The 18,258-nt window shown below is 40.8% G+C and overlaps 1 protein-coding gene across 1 annotated transcript in view; it reads left to right on the top strand.

The window, feature by feature from the left end:
- CPEB3 (cytoplasmic polyadenylation element binding protein 3) overlaps window positions 1-18,258 on the top strand; it is a 162,005-nt gene that overhangs the window by 120,217 nt on the left and 23,530 nt on the right. Inside the window, 2 exon segments of the mRNA XM_047759869.1 lie at window positions 2,929-3,043; window positions 12,560-12,741. Of these exon segments, the coding sequence (XP_047615825.1) occupies window positions 2,929-3,043; window positions 12,560-12,741 (297 nt within the window).

Genomic DNA, 18,258 nt, shown 5'->3' with positions numbered 1-18,258 from the left:
GTTCAATTCCTGGCCTTGCTCAGTGGGTCAGGGATCCTGCGTTGTCATGAGCTGTGGTGTAGGTTGAAAATGGAGCTCAGATTCTGGCTGTGGCGTAGGCCGGCAGCTGTAATTCCGATTCGACCCCTAGCCTGGAAACCTCCATATGCCAAGGGTACAGCCTTAAAAAGCAAAAAAAAAAAAAAAAGAAGTGGTGGTGTTGAAACCATGTAACCATGTCAGGCTCATGTAAGATAATCTTCACCATTTTTGGTTTCCTCCTTATACTTGTCCTTAGAATGTTGAGGCTTTTACTGCTCAGAATATAGCATTTGACAACATACTGGAAGAGTTGTTTCACACACACACACACACACACACACACACACACACAGTAATCCCCATGTATGTAAAAGTTGTTTTGCCAGGGGAAATTTATGTTGAATTAGGACAGAGAGCTAAGAAATAAAGATAATCAAAAAATCATTCTTTTATTTGTATTCTGCCCCTTGCTACAAAATATGAGTCAGCTTATAAAATATTTATTCAGCTTATAAGGTATTTAAAAAATAGAGACATATATGTATATATTTCTCTGCCATATATATAGACCAGAGCATATATTCAAAGAGTAAGAAAGATTGAACATGGGTATTAGGCCCTCAGGTCTGAGAATAATCCTTAGAAGATGAAGAACATGCATTGTGTGAGAATGGCCTCATATTTCAGACAGAAACCCAAGTGCGAATGGAACATATCAGTGCAAACAGTACCACAATATTATTTTTGCTTAGCCTGTGGAGTGTGCTCCTGTTGGCCTGTGTTGACATTTCTCTGAATCTGCAGTGGTGTGAGCTCTGAGGAGCTGTTTTGTGGTGGCAGCTGGAAAATGTGGGTTTGTGAATACAGTTAATCATTACTGTCTCCCTCGTCTTCTTCCTGTATTTTTACCAAGAATAGAGTAAAGGAATGGGTTGTGTGTGATGTAATGAAGGGGCGGGGAGAGTGTCAGAGGGAAGAAGAAGCAGTAATGAGAGCTCTCAGCGGGCAGGTTTGAGATCTTCTGCAGTTCTTTTGAGCAGCAGTAACCTCCCGCTATTGTAGAACGCTGCATTTTCTGTACTTCTGATTAAATGAAACCAGAACGCTGTGGATACTCTACAGGAATTGTTTTTATTTGTGAGCCATATGATCAAACTGAATTATCATAAGGTGAATGGACTTACCTTACCAGGTCCAGAGGCTGCCTTAACTACTTTATTAGGGTTAAGACTAGAAGAAGAGAGGGCTCTGAGTAGGAAAAGATTTGCCCTATTGTGTGTGTGTGTTGTGTGTGTGAGACATTGGAATCCTTTTTCTTAGTATCAGGAGGTTGTGTTTTTAATTAAAAGTTAATAATGAACCCTCTTGAAGGCTTTGAAAGCAGTGTTTTATGATATTGGTGAATCTGCCTTTATGGTAAACGTCAAGAGAACAATAACTTAGTCAAACAGACCAAATTTTACAAGGAAAGAACTGGATTTTTTTTTTTTTTTTAATGCGGTAAAGATAGAGCTGATGCTGGAGTGTTAACACAATTAAAAACATGTCCAAGGTTTCAGGGTCTAGGGAAGAAGTGAAGATTTTATGGTTTTCTGGCTAACTGGTCATAAAAGCCCAAGAAGTTGCTCAGAGAGGGTTGGGGGGGGTGGTAAATTTTGTAGCAATCATAAAGAATGTGTAGCCTGTTTCTAACTGAGCAATCCCAGTTGTAGAGTTCAGCTCTGCCCTCCAGATTCAAGGTGTTTTGAAAGTGTTAATGGGCAGGTTTACTACCCTGAAAGTGAGTACCGTGGATATCAGCCAAGCCACAGAAGAAATTGTCACATATGTTTCCTTGCATTAAGTGTTGATGGTTGAGCAGTGGGGAAAATGAAGAATTTTGTTGATACTAAGAAAATGAAAATTTAGCTGTTTTGTTTCCTATCCTAATCAATGCAGGGAAGGGAGAGACATATTCCTTAAGGACCCATGCTGGTTTCTGTGCTTCTCCACTTAGCCCACCTCTCCGAGCACATGGCCAGCTGAGTGACTAGTTGGTTTTTGGGCAGAGCTGAAACTCCCCTTTCGGAATGGGAGGGTTTTTTTGTGTTTTGTTTTGTTTTAAACTATACATTGATAGTTCGTTCATCTGTGGATTGAAAGGAATATGTTTTAAGGTTATGATTCTGATGAAGTACCTTATTTTATATGATACTGATAAAGCAGTACAAACTTTGGACAGGAAGTCTGAGTCCCAATGAAGAGAGATTATCAAATAGAAAGAAATATGTCATAGAGATTTCTTTTTCTACTCTTGGAAAATTTACTTCAATTTCTAGGCTTACCTTTCTTTAACCAGACTTATTTAGGAAAATCAGATAAATCAAAAGTAGATAACTGTGTGTCCTTCAGTATTTGATATTGCTGGTAATTGCGTGCTAACTTGATAAGTATTAAAAACTGTGTTAAATTAATTGCTGAAAGAGAAATGTTTTAATTTTAGGGGATGATAATTTAAAGTCCAGACATATAATTTTTAGAAAATATTCCACATGTTCCTGTTCCCTCTTTTGGTGAGCTCTTAAAAAGCTCAGTGCTGTAATGTGACAGGTTGTAAACAGTCTCTCATGTGTTAAAATGGATTCAAAACCCAGACTCTGTCTCTAAAAGACTACCCTTTTTTAAACCAAAGGTGGTTTCTGAAGGTTTCATGGTATATGTCTATCTAGAGTGCTATAATACCTGTAAGTAGATTCCCCAGGAGTTCTATTAAAAGGCAATTAATGCAGATTACATTAATAAACGGATTTTGTTTGGGTTGTGTATGTGGTAAAATGCACAAAATCAGTGGGTTTGTCTTTAGTCACCTTATTCTCATTTGGGGTTGATGGAAATGAAGTAAGGACCAAGTAAACAACTTTTTTTCAGGTGCAAATTCGACCATGGAACCTAAGTGACAGTGACTTTGTAATGGATGGTTCTCAGCCTTTGGACCCCAGAAAAACTATCTTTGTTGGGGGAGTTCCACGACCCCTTCGAGCTGGTGAGTGGAAATAGTAACACCACAACAACAAAACCAACAACAAAATCCCCAATGTGTGTAGTCTTCAGTATTTTCTAGGCTTCCTGTCAGCTATACATAGTCTCCAAGAAGAAGGCTGTCATGTCAGTTTCACTGAGCTGACCCTTAAATGTTTTCTTCTAAGATGTTGTATTTTCTTATGGTGCCAGAGTGAATTTCATTAAACTGTTATTTTCAGACAGATGAATTCCAGTTCCTGCTCCCCTACTCAGCCACATATTTTAAAAATAATGATACATTTGGCAGTGTGCATTCTTATGCGGGTTAGTGTTGTTATGTATGACAGAAAAAGAAGTCACCCCATCAGAAATCTATCCAGTGCAACTCTGTGCCCATTTAATGACCAAACCCCTGCTGAAAATTGTGTCACTGGGAACCAAACTGAATTCCTCCCAAGTGAAACAGGTTCCTGTTTTTCTTATGTACTTTGAAAAGTGAGTTATGTATTTGAGCATCTTTATTTTGACTTCCTGAAAGCTTCCCTGTTTTTGTTTAAGTTCCTTTCCAGTGATGGAATAATCGTGCCTGCTGGAATCAGGCAGAATCATAAGTGACCTGGGGCGTTGATGCTGTACTGATGACTTCAGTATTTCAGTCCAAAGACAAATCTAATGAGTTGTGGATCAGTGTTATTGTCCATGGACTGTAATAAAGTTATTTGTAAGAGCAAAGTTTTTAAAATGCTTTAAACAGTTGAGTTAATTTTTCAAAGTAAGATAAAAAAATAAGGTAACCGTTGCCACTATAGCTGCAAAAATACAGTGTTTCTATGTTAGATGTAAGCAAGTAGACAGTTCCACCTAAAAAGTAAAAGAAAAAAGCAGAAATCATTCAAATCAAGTGGTGAAACAGAATTATAAAATGTACCTACAACTCTTTGGCTCTATGACTTCTGTGACTTGTTAATTCTGAACGTTCCTCAACGTTTCTAACATATTTATTCAAATATCAACTCCAACCTGTTCTTAAAAGATAGCTTTAGATCTGTATAAAGATGTATTCATAATTCTATTTTGAAGGACTTTAAAACATATTGATTATGACTGTGGAGTTTGTAATTTTGTGGTATTTCAGAAAGTCAAATATCTTTGGGTCTTTTTCTCATTTGAATGGAAAACTATGCCCAAAGAAAGAAAGCAAAGCAGCAGAGACGCCTCCCCTTTATCTGCTGTCAGAATAAAGTCTAGGCAGGGCTAACTCAAACGTGAACAGCATTATGAGATGAGGGCCAGTGCAGCCCTTTGTTTCTAGACAGCTTGTGCTTTAAAAAAAAAAAAAAAAAAAGTGGATGGAGGCGCTGTGGAGTATTCCTGGCTTTTTCTAATTGATAGTGTTTGAGGAGTAGAGAAGGAAAAAAATCCCCTTTGACAGTCTTTTAACTGCATATATAATCTACAAAAATGGACATTCATTGGTAGTATTCCAGCTATTCTTTTTTGCAACTAAATACAAGCACAAACTGGTTTTAATATTTTAGCCCCTCTCCTTTTTTTGTAGATGGGGACTCCCCCCACTTTTTTTTTCTGAAAGAAAAAATCCCACAGTTGTAAAAATAACGAAATTGACTTTAACCTCTTCTGTCTGTTTTTAAGTCAACAGACACAATAGTTTATAAAATAAATTCCCTTTTTTATTATTTACCCCTTATTTTTTCTGTTCAAATGATTTGAAAGGATAGTAGTATCGGCCTCTACATCATTTTCTGTCTGTAAATCTTATGATAATCTGTTTTTCACACTGTTCATCGGTGATCACACTGACACCAAAAGACAAGAAACTCAAGATGCTAAATTCTATTTTTTCCTTAATTTTCTGTGTCTATAAGATGCTGCAAGTTCTAGAGTTAAACAAGAATTATATTTAGTTATCTAGTCAGAAATGGGGTTTTGTGTTCCCTGCCTAGATAGTATACGTTTTATAAATGTCAAATTTTTTTTTAAGGTAAGCTAAAAATTTTTCGTCTAAACTTTTGTTTTTGTTTTGTTTTGTTTTGTTTTTGGGGTTTTTTTTTTTTGGCTGTTATTAGGTAGTAATCTGTAGTCCCTTGGGCTAATGGAAATGTTCCCCCATGTCAGCACCTCTTTTAAGTGTAACTAGTTTTAGAAGACTAAACAATCTACATTAGCATCTTAGAATTTTGTTATCAATCCAAGACTTCTAGATTGGAGGCCACATGATCTAGATGGAAAGAGTTAAATCTGCAGCTTTTATCCATGTGCATAGAATTGGATTTCTTTGAAACACACTGAGCTTTGGACTGATGTGTGTCTTGGAACAGAAGATTGTTTTTAAAGGCATTCATTTCAACTTTGCTAGACAATCTTAAATTGAATACTGTGCCGTCCACTTGAACAATGAACATTTATCGAGCATGCACTATGTTACTGGCACTGAGAAAGTGCGTGTCATGCCAAACTGAAGGAACATCCCATTATTGTGTTGAATAGGTTGTCATCTCTAGAGTCAGAGATTTCACAACAGAAAATAATGAGAAATGTATTAATAGAATGCTAACTCAGAATTAGGTGCTGAATTATACTCCTAAGAACATGATCCTTCTCAAATTTGGTTTTTAAATACTTCAGAGCATTTTTTTTTATCATTTCCAGGGATATTGTGGTTATGGAATTCTGAAAAGTCTTAGAACTATTTCAGGCACTGTACGCAAGGTGATCCCAAGTAGGTGTCAGTGATGGTATTCAACAAGTGAGGGTTTTTTGTTTGTTTGTTTTATGTGTCCAGATTGGTTTTGACCTTATTCTGGGCCAAAAACGTCCTTTAACATGTTAGAGTGACTGAAATGTTATTACTCAAGAATTATTCCTTTAAATCTTGTAAAGCTTTTTATCTTTGATATTTTCCCATTGAAGACAGGAGTCATTATCACTAGTAGATAATTCTACATACGGTCCTTATCCCAGCAAATAAAAATGTACACTTCTAAGAAACAAGACAACATGTTTTAAGGAATATTGTCCTGCTGAATTTAGGTTGCTCCTTCTGATCCTTTGACAAGTCTGCCTTTTAAAAATTCAGGTGGAAAAAAAAGTCAGAAGCCTAGAGAAATTAGCGTGAAAATGGGAAAATATCAGTGGGCAATCTAGATGGGTTTACCCTAAGTGGGATTTCTTGATTGTTGCCTTCTCTAAGTCAGATAATATGCTGTCTCTTGTCTCTCCCTTCTGTTACTCCCGTCAATGCCAGGGGGCAAGCCAAGGATGGTTTGCCCGAAGTCTCTTGGTGTTTTTCTTCTACTCTCCACCTCTTCCCATACCCATGCTAGGAAAGGCCACAGGTAGACTCAGCATGCCACCCTGTGGCTACAGTGTACATATCCTTCAGATAGTACTGGGAAAGGCATGGTCTGTGTGGTACTCCTCCTGCTACCACCTGCACAATACAACAGCGTGTTGCCACTCTTCATTCAGGTGCTGTAAGCAACAGGTCTTCCTAAATCTCAGTATGGAACTGTCCATGCTTCATATCCCTATGGCATTAGACCCTCTCCAGAATCCATCTCTTTCCTCTGAGAGCAATAAGTGCCAAGCTTGGAGGTCAGGAGGAGACCACCAGGAAAAAGTGGGAAATGAAGGCCCTGGTCCCTGTGCTTTCCTCCAGTTTGTAAACATGAGTGTTCTCTGACTCCAGCTTCATGGCTTAGATATCTCCTTTGAGAGCTGCCTTAGTGATCAGACTTTGGGACCTTTCCAACATTGATCAAACTTGAAAAACCCTCAGTCGTCCTGTCTAATTAGAGGCATTTGAGCTATTCCTCCACTTCACGACCTCCTTCTGACAGGTTATCTGACCAGGCCTTCACGACCTCCTTCTGACGGGTTATCTGACCAGGCCCTGCAGAATAAATCAGTTCCTAGAGCCCTACCAATTGCCCATCATCTCTGGGTCTCCCATTTTTCCTAACTATCACTCTGATGATTCTTTTCTTTTTCTCCCCTACAAATACTCTGCGATGGATCCTGAAATTTCCTTCTCCACCTTTTTTTTCTCTGACTGTTGTGAGGATGACCCTTCTATGGAGGAAATAAATTTTTTTTAGGTAAATATTCAGTGCTGTATGGCAGTTATCTAGAGAAGTACATTCTGAGTTTTTCTAAGGGCATGTGTTTCAGACATTCTGTACAAACATTCCAGTAGTTCACGTGTGTTAAGAATCACATCCTGGGAGTTCCCGTTGTGGTGCAGTGGTTAACGAATCCAACTAGGAACCATGAGGTTGCGGGTTCGATCCCTGGCCTTGCTCAGTGGGTTGAGGATCTGGCGTTGCTGTGAGCTGTGGTGTAGGTTGCAGATGCAGCTCGGATCCCGCGTTGCTGCATCTGTGGTGTAGGCCGGCGGCTGCGGCTCGGATTCAACCCCTAGCCTGGGAACCTCCATATGCCGCGGGAACAGCCCCAGAAAAGGCAAAAAGACCGAAAAAAAGAAAAAAAAGAATCACATCCTGATTTGTGATTTAGGAAATAGGAATATTGTAACCATATCCCTTTTTGTTCAGTGAAGTGGTGGCAGGCAGAAATCCTTATGTCATGTTTCTCAGCATTAGCAGCTTTTTCTTTCGATAAACCCAAGTTCAGTATGAGTTGTTGCAGATAAACTCCAGATGAGGCCTACTGACTTAATTGCCCCTCGGGTTAAGGATTTTCCAGTGTTGGTATGTATCTGAGTGTTTCCCTCCTCCAAAAAAGCACACCCTCACACATAGCCAATGTCAAAGTTTGCCATGTCAGTGGCAGGCTAAGTAACATTAGCATAAAGCCAGAGTCACACTGGAATGAATTGGTGCTTATGGAGCAGAAACCAGGCCACGTTAATGTTCAGCAAAGATTTATGAGTAGAGAAAAAACAACCCTTGGGCAAAACTGAATATTCGAGCACCACTTTGTGCACTGTGTTGTGCTCAGAGCTCTCAAATACATTTAATTTGCGTGATAACCCTGTGAGATTGCCAAGTGGTAGACCTTTCATTGTAGAGATAAGAATGTAGAGTTCAAAGCGAGTGATTAGTCAAGGCCACAACAAGTGAAAAAGCCGGGGTTTAAACTCAGATCTCCAGACTCCAAGTTCAGGGCTCTTTGAACAGAAGGAAGCTGCTTTATCAAGCTGAGGTGTAAGGTGTTGTCTCAGTAAGAGTAATAAGCCAACCTAGTACCAGTTTGATTTAATCAACACAAACACTCTTATCTCTCTTAGTTGGTTGTTCATGCCATTTATTTGAAAATATTCTTAACTTCCCAGCATCTCATGTTGAGTGGAAGCTTCTGAGCACATTTCTCCCACTAAAGATGCGTGGTTGCTCTTGTGAACCAATTTGGCAATTGTAAATCTAGAAAGTCCACCTGTAAGTTGAATTTTCCTTTCTTTCAGAAGTTCGGACCTCTTTGTCATCCTGAGGTGCCTTCTGCCTATTTCCTGTCTACCTTTACTTCCAAAGAGGAGAAATGTAGTTTCTAGATTCAGTTTAGAATCTGGAAACATGAACGTGTTAATACTTCCCTCAAGAATCCTCATTCCTGCTCTACCCCTTCTGGTGCTCATAGTACCTCAGACATATTCATTGCCTTAGGCTGGCTTCGAGATCCAGTTAAATGATAGCAACCGGACCCTAAGGTGAGGCAGGATCGGGGAGTCATCATGATTTCCTTTTTTTCTGATGAGCCGAGGTCCCTTTCAAATCTCTGTGAAGAATTATGAGGAACCAAAAAACCATAGTTGGGGTTCAGATTGACCTTTGGAGGCATAGTCACGACAACCCAGAGGAATTCGTGGAAATGCTACCTGCTACATGCAACTGCAGTGTTCTTGGCATTATCTCCAGTCTGGGGCAGAGTGAAGCTCATCACAAGAGCCAATGTATGGGTTAGACTCACAGTAGTGTGCCATTACCTTGGAACAGTTATTCATGAAATGACTTGAATTGTCTTAGGAACACAGAGCATCTTATCCAAAGTACAGAATGCCCTTGAATATAGCTACCAGAACTCCTAATTTTCCACCCCTGTGGTGACCACAGAGACCTGTCTGGATAGGAAGGAAAAAAATAAAAATTGTTTGGAGACACCTGACTTCCTCACAGACTCTGCTGTGCCTGCTGTCACCTCCATCTGTCTGAATTTTAGCCTCCACCTGTATGTCCTGCTCTGGTAGCCTCATCTTAAGAATGTGCTCCTGGGAGCTACCCTGTCCTTGTCCTCTACAGAGAATGGTTTAGAATGAGGATTCACTGCCATAGGTTTAATAGGTGGTTTGACTGCATTTTCCAGGTAAGACACATCCTTGATCAGGACTCACATTTCATGAGCAGGGTTGAGACCATAAGATATGGATAGATCCATGAAGGTTTTTGTTCACTCGACTAGATCCTTACTGCTTTTCTTCTTTTTTCTCTCTTTCTCCCAAGTAGTCAAAATGGTAGCTCTCTTCTTGGCTCAGCTTCTCCCTGTGAAAGGAAGGGAGTTTATATGGGACTTCCCTGTGCTGTTAATACCCACTCGAAAGAACTCTTCAAAACCTACTCTGTAAAAGCAGTTGTACATACAGATGTGATAAATTCATTTGAGTAATAAAAAAACAATAAAAGCAGTTGTACATTCTGACATCTGTAGGTGAATTTGTATCTTCTCTATTAAAGAAATTATTTTCAGATTGGAAATATGTAGGACTTGAGGAAAGTTTGCGTTTTGCTCTGTGTTTATTAGTTACCTATGTAATAGGTGAATTAAATTAGTCTTTTTTTTAAATGCTGTTTATACCAATCGGTTACTTTTCTCAATAATTAAAACTGTGTTTACTATTTAAGTGACACCCCTCTGGTGTTTGAGCCCAGCATGAGTTTAGCTTGCAGGAAGTATGCTTTTAGCAAAGCCTTGCTGATTGAGTAAAGGACCGATTATAGACAGTGGTTGTTTGGACATTATTTACTTTTCTTTAGGGGTCATCACAGTATTAGACCTTATGTAGTTAAAATAGAGATTAGTGTGGGGAGATGGTAATTTTCATACTCTTTCCCCAAAAAACTCTTTAGTCAACCTTGGTTCCTTTTAGTTTCTCAATAAATTGTCCTTCACTTGAATGAGACTTCATTGGCTCAAATGTCTGCAGACGCTTTGGTGGCCACGAAAATGACTGTATATAGGCTTTTATGTGGAAATGATTTATTTATAATAAGTTTTCATAAAAGCTGAGTGACTGAAGGTTTCTTTTTCCTATCAAAAGTGCTTGACTGCCAGCAACAGCATTCATGACCTAATCTTTGGTGATGAAGACGACTGATTTTCCAGCAGCTAGAATTGCACAGTGCTTGTGGAAGGTGCTTTCTCTGGCATCTGAGGATCCCTAGGTTTCCTTTGGAGACCACTATGCAATAGAAGAACCTATGGTTACAGTAACCCTCCTCTTGAGCTGAAGCTTCAAGCTTAGAATTGATGTGTACACCTTTGTCAATTGGACACTTTCTTGTGTCCTTCCTAAGGGTGGAAGACAAGTGTTATTCAGTCCCTCGCCAGCATTCTTCTCCTGGCCATTCACTGGACTGAGGGAGTGTTCACTGCCTTATTCTGTTCCAGAGGAAGCCAGATCTTTGGAAAATTAGTCTTTAATTTCTAGGCCCTCAGGTTATTATATGTTTTGCTAAGCCCACTTGTCTAATAAGGGAAATTCATTAATGACTGGAATGAATTAATTCCACTTTCAGTTTCTTGTTGTCTGTAACTGGAATCACATTAGCTATGTGAGAAAGTCCTCAAGCTGTCAGAAGTGGTTGAGATGAAGTATAAGGACCCACTGAACTCTGGTATTCAGGGTATGTGCATGATTCTTATTGCATTGTTTGAAAAACAATGTGATTCCTGCATCCTGCCCCAAGACTGTAGCCAAGGTCCCTTGGCTGATAGGACTCAGTAATTCTGATCATAATGGGATCATTGGAATCGTTGCCTGCTCTTCTGCCTTTCGGAGCACTTATTCTTGGGCTTAATCATTGCTCCTTTATCACTTATTTTCTCACCTTCTGAAAATTATGTTAGTTGCAGGTCATTCTTCTCTTTAAAACAGATACTTAGAAAACAACTACCAGTAATAGGCAAACTGATTTGGGAAGAAATTTTGAAGAAATTAAATAGAAAGACAATCTTTCTGTCGTAGCCACGTAGCTTTCTTACTGCCACAGCAGCATTTTATTACAGGAATCAGTAGTACTTGGCTTTCCTTCTGTTTGTAGAAATCTGATGGAGTTCTTAAATCAATCAGCCCTTCAGCCCCTGTACCTGCTGCAGAGTTCCTCCTCTACCCCACCAGGCCGTGCTGCTTTGCTTCCCCCCAGATAGTGGTTCCTGTGGAGCTCTCCTGCGATGGTCTCTGCACACTGGCTGTGGCCCAGGTCATCATCTGTCTTCCTAGTCTGCCCCTTTCCAAATACCATATGTAGGTGTTTGAGAGACGTGGGTTCCTGGGTTGTTCCCCAAGGTTAGGGCTAAGTCTTTTGGATTTAAACCATTTAAGTGGCCCGAAAGGAATGGTCATACCTGGAGGAGGTGCCATCCAGTGTCAAGTAAACAATTCTCTTCAGGCAAATTGGGTCCAGGTAAGTAACTGCTCTCTGTCTCTCTATGGTACCTTTTTTGTGAGGACAGTTTTAGAATATCCGACCTTTGGAATGGTCCAGTTTCCAAATGCCACCTATACAGATGTTTTTCAAATAAAACAATATGAAGGTGTATTTAGAAGAAGTATGGTGAGGAGTGTAGGCCAGACCTCTGGAATTAGAGCTGGGTGCAGGATGGGTGTGTTCTTACCGACTTGGTAGCAGCTTAGTGTTTCCGGATGTATTGTAAGTGTTCAATAAATGTTCATTGCTGCTATTATCATTTTTAGTATTATTTAGAATCCTGTGTTGAAGTTAGTGTGGAGATTTCTCAATAGGAATAAATATACTCTCAAACCTCTAATTTTTATAATTGTAGAGATTTACTTGAAGGCTGCAAACATATTGCCTCTAGTTAAAATGAATGGATTCTTCTATAACTTAATCTTAATACAGTAGTGTGACTTTCAGTAATTGCTTTCAGTCCTAGAGGTCAGTAAATAGAGCAGTTTCTTATTAACTTATCAGAGTCACCTGAAATGCTTTGCCTACCCAGGGCCCACTCCCGTGGACTAAGTAGTTAGAAATTAGAACAGGAGGATTACTGATAGATCATTTTCTTTAATACTGTTGCCGAAGTTCTGATTATGTAAATTTGTATGTGCATGTGTATAAATTCTTAATTTTTTTCTTTTGTTTTCAAATATCCTATAAGGAGCTCCCCTACTTGAGTTGAAAGACTGGTGTGGACATTCTTCCTGATATTTAACATGGGTGTACCTTTTCTTAATTACACTGCATGATCCTTAAATAGTCCTTCCTTCTCCTGGGCAAGAGTACCTTCTCAACATTTATACAGAATGGTGTTTATTTTCTTGCAGTTGAACTGGCAATGATCATGGACCGTTTGTATGGTGGTGTCTGCTATGCTGGCATTGATACGGACCCAGAGCTGAAGTACCCCAAAGGTGCTGGCCGCGTGGCGTTCTCCAATCAGCAGAGTTACATTGCAGCCATCAGCGCTCGCTTTGTGCAGCTCCAACACAATGACATTGACAAACGGGTAAGCAACTGCTCAGGGTGTAATTGCTCTGGGAAAGAAAGGACAGTTGCTCCTTGGGCCCCTGGGGAGAAAAGCACCTGGTGATGGTAAGTGAGCAGCTCCAGCTTCCGTGGCGTTTGTCCATGAGCCCATCTAGGCTGCCTGAAAAAGAGAGCACCCTTGGTATTTAAGGCGTTAATGAACCTTCTGTCTCACCCATCCCCAGGGTGATGTTACACTTATGAAAATAACCCTGCAGAATTTAGCATACAAAACCAGTGCTGTTCAAAAGGTGATTCTATCAGCACAGTAACGAAGGTCGAGAGCTGGTAACCTGTTTGACCCATGTGATACTCTTAAGCAAACTTGAAGGAACGTTCAGTGTTAATATTCAGTAGTATACATAAAATTTTGAAATTCTGGTTTCTCCTAAAATTGCAGGATGATACATGGTCCCAATCATTGGAGCCAGATAGTTACTGTCCCCTCCAGTCCCATCTCCAACTCCTTGTAGTTCTGCTCATGTCGTATATGCGTATACATTACATGCCCCTTTGCTCATTGATATTACCTGCCTGGCCACTAGAGACACTCAGATTTGCTAATAACTCTCCTCTAAAAGGGACAGTAGAGCTATAGGGTGTGCTTATTTGGGTTTGGGGACGGGCACAGGCTTTAACCCCTTAAATCCCAGTTGTTTGGAATCTTAAGGGAATAGAAGGTGGTTGGAGCTAATTCGGGACCTGTATTCATGGTTTAAAGGAGCAAGTGGGAGAACATTGAGTCTGAAATACTTCCTTATGCAATTGTTCGTGGCTGTTAATACTTCCTGTAAAGAATACTTCCAGTTCTTGGGGTATTCTGGACTGGAATAAAGAAAGTAGTAAGTATGTTTTATTGCAGAGTTTCACCTATACTCTCTATGGTTGACTTTGACTAATTTTGTATGGCAGACTTAAGTTTCTTGGGAGGTGAAAGTTTCAATTGGTGATGGACTTGTATCAACAAGATTATATTTTCTCTAAGACATAGGACAAATTACAAAAGCCAGTGCTTAAAATAAACAATCTATTTGCTTTGTCCCTGGGATCCTTAAAAGTAAGTAGTGGTGGTTTGTTTTTTAATTGAAGTGAATAAACTAATTGTTTTACAGAATATTGAAACACTCTTGGAATCAGTAGAAACTCAGAAGGATGATAAAGATTCAGCTCCGTTCCTAGTTTCAAGCACCCACAGCATCCTGATCTTCCCCTTTTGTAACAGTAATTCTCCCTCCAGACTTTAAACTATAGAAAGCTAGGCATGGTGTCTGTCTCATTCTCTGCTTTATTCCCAGTGCTTTCCCATTGCTTATCCATTTGATGTATTGATACAGTAAATCCTTGATAAACCCTTGGTGAACTGATAAATGGTGCTGCGTGGCAGGTTTTCTTAACTACTGCTGGTGGACTTGCTTGTGCCTATACATTTGTGAGTCTAAGACCCCAGATTTCATTACATTTAGATTACTGCTGCCCCCACCACTGGTGATCCCAGGCAGTAAACTTAACCTGAAGAGCCTTATGTTCTCATCTGTATCAAGTAGCTGTCTTTGTTCCCCTCTGAAGCCAGAACTAGTGAGACTGCTCAGGACATAGGTCCTAGAGATGATAGAAGAAGGTTCCACTTCCCCATGCTTCTGTCTTTCTTTTGCCTCCACCCTAACAACCTCCTGGCCCAATCCTTAGTAGAAGGAAGGACACTTGCCCCAGGGATTACAGTAATCTTTAGCTCCTTTAAGAATCACAGTAAATTCAGGCACTCTTTGTTTTATCGCCTGTCTCTGCTCTCACCCCTGCTATGCGCAGGCCCTTAGCATTTCTTCCCACAAGATACAGACCTAGGTAAGAAAGAGAGAGGTGGATTTACTTTTGTTAGCATAATCACAGGCCATGCTGTAAAAATGTATTTGACACATCAGACTTCTCAGGACTCGAACGCCATGGACTATTTTTTGCTTGCTATATTGGGGTAACCATACCCTCCATATCTGAGAGTAGTCCTTGATAAACATTTAGGGTAGCAACCAGTTGTAATGAAAGGATTATGGAGTTTGGAGCTAGAACAAATTTCAGTACATTTAAACCTCTGCTGCACCAGTCACTGGTGACCCTAAGCAGGTTACTTAATGCCAGGGCCTTGGTCCCTATCTGTAACCCTCTCCTGGGGGTGGCCTGAAGATCAAATAAGATTTGAGGATTGAGCTAGTCATATGGCAGCTGGATAGACATTTAACTGGCACTGGGTGGTTAACAGTATTAATCTTGCTGCAATGCACTTGTACTGATCCTGTTAATATTACCTTGAATCTCATTGGTTGCTCTACTGAAAATGCAGTGAAAGGTACGCTAGTTACTTTAAAGAGCACTGGACCAGAGTCACATGGCTGGGTCTGCATCTGATCCTGTTCCCGGTGGGCTATGTGACTTTGAGCAGGTCACTTAAATTCTGAATGTCAGTGTATAAGGAGAGCGGTAGTAATATTATGTATCCCTCAGTATTGTTGAGAAGCCCAGGAGAGATACTGAACAAGAAAGCAGTATAGATAATGTGACTCATGCACACAAATATAGTGGGACTGTTGTTGTGGCTAAAAGAATGCCATCTCCATCCATGTCGTGTCACAGAGGGTTCCGTCACTTCCTTCAGTGCCCTGGGATGAGAATCATCTAAGAGGGAGAACTGAAAATCACTGAAAGGCGTGGGGTCCCTTCTCTCCCTGTCTTCTAGCTCCGTCTTCATGTTCTCTGTTTGCTCTGGCCATTTTCTTTCTTATGAGAGATGGAAGCCGGCTTCCTCTTGAGTTGCGCTCCTTTTTCACTGGTCTTCTGTGAATATTACACTCCTTTCTCCCAAACTATTACTCTATCCTCTTCTTGTTTTCCTCTTGCTTTGAACATAGCCAACAATACCTTATTTTGTCGTCTCTGCCATTTTGAGCCTCTGCTAACTGCACCCTTTTCTATAGATGCTTTTTTAGGTTTCTTCCACTTTTATATTTATGTGTCTTTCTTCTAAAGCTTAAGTTGGGAGTTCCGGTCGAGGCTCAATGGTTAATGAACCCAACTAGTATCCGTGAGGATGCGGGTTTGATCCCTGGCCTCACTCAATGGGTTAAGGATCTGGCGTGGCTATAAGCTGTGGTGTAGGTCGCATACGTGGCTCAGATCCCACGTTGCTGTGGCTGTGGCATAGGCCAGTGGCTACAGCTCCAATTGGACTCCTAGCCTGGGAACCTCCCTATGCTGTGGGTGTGGCTCTAAAAGACAAAATAAAATAAAGCTTAAGTTTGAGCTTTCCAGAGAGCTTCCATTATATATAATATTTCCTTGGGCAATGCCCTTTTCCTTTCTCAGGGGCTCTGTTCTTGATTGTTTATGGAGAGTTTCTTTCTTTTCTATTTTCCTTTTCTCTTTTTGCCTTTTAAGGCCGCACATGTGGCATGTGGCAGCTGTTAGGCTAGGGGTCGAATCAGAGCTGCAGCTGCCTGCCTACACCACAGCCACAGCAATGCAGGACCTGGGCCTCGTCTGATGTACACCACAGCTCACAGCAATGCCAGATAGTAACCCACTGAGTGAGGCCAGGGATCGAACCTGCATCCTCATCGATACCGGTTGGGTTTATTACTGCTGAGCCACAACTGGAACTCGAAGAATTTCTTTTTTTTTTTTGTCTTTTGTCTTTGTTGTTGTTGTTGTTGTTGTTGTTGTTGCTGCTATTTCTTGGGCCGCTCCCGCGGCATATGGAGGTTCCCAGGCTAGGGGTTGAATTGGAGCTGTAGCCACCGGCCTATGCCAGAGCCACAGCAACGCGGGATCCGAGCCGCGTCTGCAACCTACACCACAGCTCACGGCAACGCCGGATTCGTTAACCCACTGAGCAAGGGCAGGGACCGAACCCGCAACCTCATGGTTCCTAGTCGGATTCGTTAACCACTGCGCCACGACGGGAACTGCCGAAGAATTTCTTTCATTGGGAATAACCTTCTTTCCCGATTAGCCCTTTCAGGTTTTTAGCAATAGTCTCATAGCTAAAGTTTTGAAACTTTGAAACTCAAGGGCATATGTCTACCTGTGCCCACAATCCCTTTTCCTTGCTATATTGCAAATTCCAAGATGCTACAATCTTTTTCTTCATCAGTTTGAGGTTAGCCTAGAGCTGCTTTTAAACTATTTTGAATGGCTTCAACCTTTATTTCTTTTTTGGTCAAAGGACTCTCCTTTGCTTGTGTATCATTATCATGCAGATTCAGTAGAATCAGCAGATTTGAAAAAAAAAAAAACTATAGGTGGCACTTTACAGGCCACTTGGTTCCTGTTTGCAGCCCTTCTCCTTTCACTGTTTGCCTCATATGGAGAGTGGGAGAGGGCCTCTGTGGAGCAGCATTGCCTGGAATCATGGAACTTGCAGGACTGTTTAAGGTGTGTGCTCCCAGGCTGGGAGGTAAACTGGGAGGTCTAGGGAGAAGGATCTGAGTGGTATATTTCCTTGACCTCTTTCATATCCAACTGATGTTTTTCAAAAAAGACATCTCTTTGGAGTTCCCGTCGTGGCTGAGCAGAAACAAATCTGGCTAGGAACTTTGGGGTTGTGGGTTCGATCCCTGGCCTCTCTCAGTGGGTTAAGGATCTGGCGTTGCCATGAGCTGTGGTATAGGTCACAGATATGGCCTGCATTGCTGTGGCTGTGGGGTAGGCCGGCAGCTGCAGCTCTGATTCAACCCATAGCCTGGGAACCTCCATATGCCAAGGGCGTGGCCCTAAAAAAGCAAAAAAAAAAAAAGAAAAAAGACAATCTTTTTTGAGAGTCTATATGTTTATGTATTGCTATTGTTTATTTGTTGTTATTGCTACTCTTTGGCTACTCTTTGGCAAAACTTTAGATGGAGTGGTTTATGGGGAAAATATAGCCATTATAGATTGTATTTCTTCTCACGATTGTTGGACTTTCGGCTTGGCTATGAATGTAAAATATATCAATATGCAACTTTCTAAAAAAAGTCATCCTGTAGCTTTAGCACTTTCATCTCTGCTGTCATTTCACTCATCCATAATGTCATCATCTTTCAGGAGAGGTGTTTTTTTTAATTTTTGTTTTAGGTAACAACTTTATATAATTCATATACCATACAAATCACCAATTTAGAGAATTCACTTCAGTTTTGTTGTTGTTGTTGTTGTTGTTGTCTCTTTCTAGGGCCAGATCATCGGCATATGGAGGTTCCCAGGCTAGGGGTCCAATCAGAGCTATCAGAGCTACAGCTGCCGGCCTATGCCACAGCAACGCCAGATCTGAGCCGTGTCTGCAACCTACACCACAGCTCATCGAAATGCTGGATCCTTAACCCACTGAGCAGGGCCAGGGATTGAACCCGCAACCTCATGGTTCCTAGTCAGATTCGTTAACCACTGAGCCATGACAGGAACACCTCACTTCAGTTTTTAGTATATTTACATAGTTGTGCAACCATCACCACAGTCAATTTTAGAACATAGG

The sequence above is a fragment of the Phacochoerus africanus genome, chromosome 15 (assembly GCF_016906955.1).
Source record: "Phacochoerus africanus isolate WHEZ1 chromosome 15, ROS_Pafr_v1, whole genome shotgun sequence".
In the NCBI taxonomy this organism is placed as follows: domain Eukaryota; kingdom Metazoa; phylum Chordata; class Mammalia; order Artiodactyla; family Suidae; genus Phacochoerus; species Phacochoerus africanus.
Note: the sequence above shows the minus strand (reverse complement) of the source record. Positions and strands in the feature narration are given on the sequence as shown.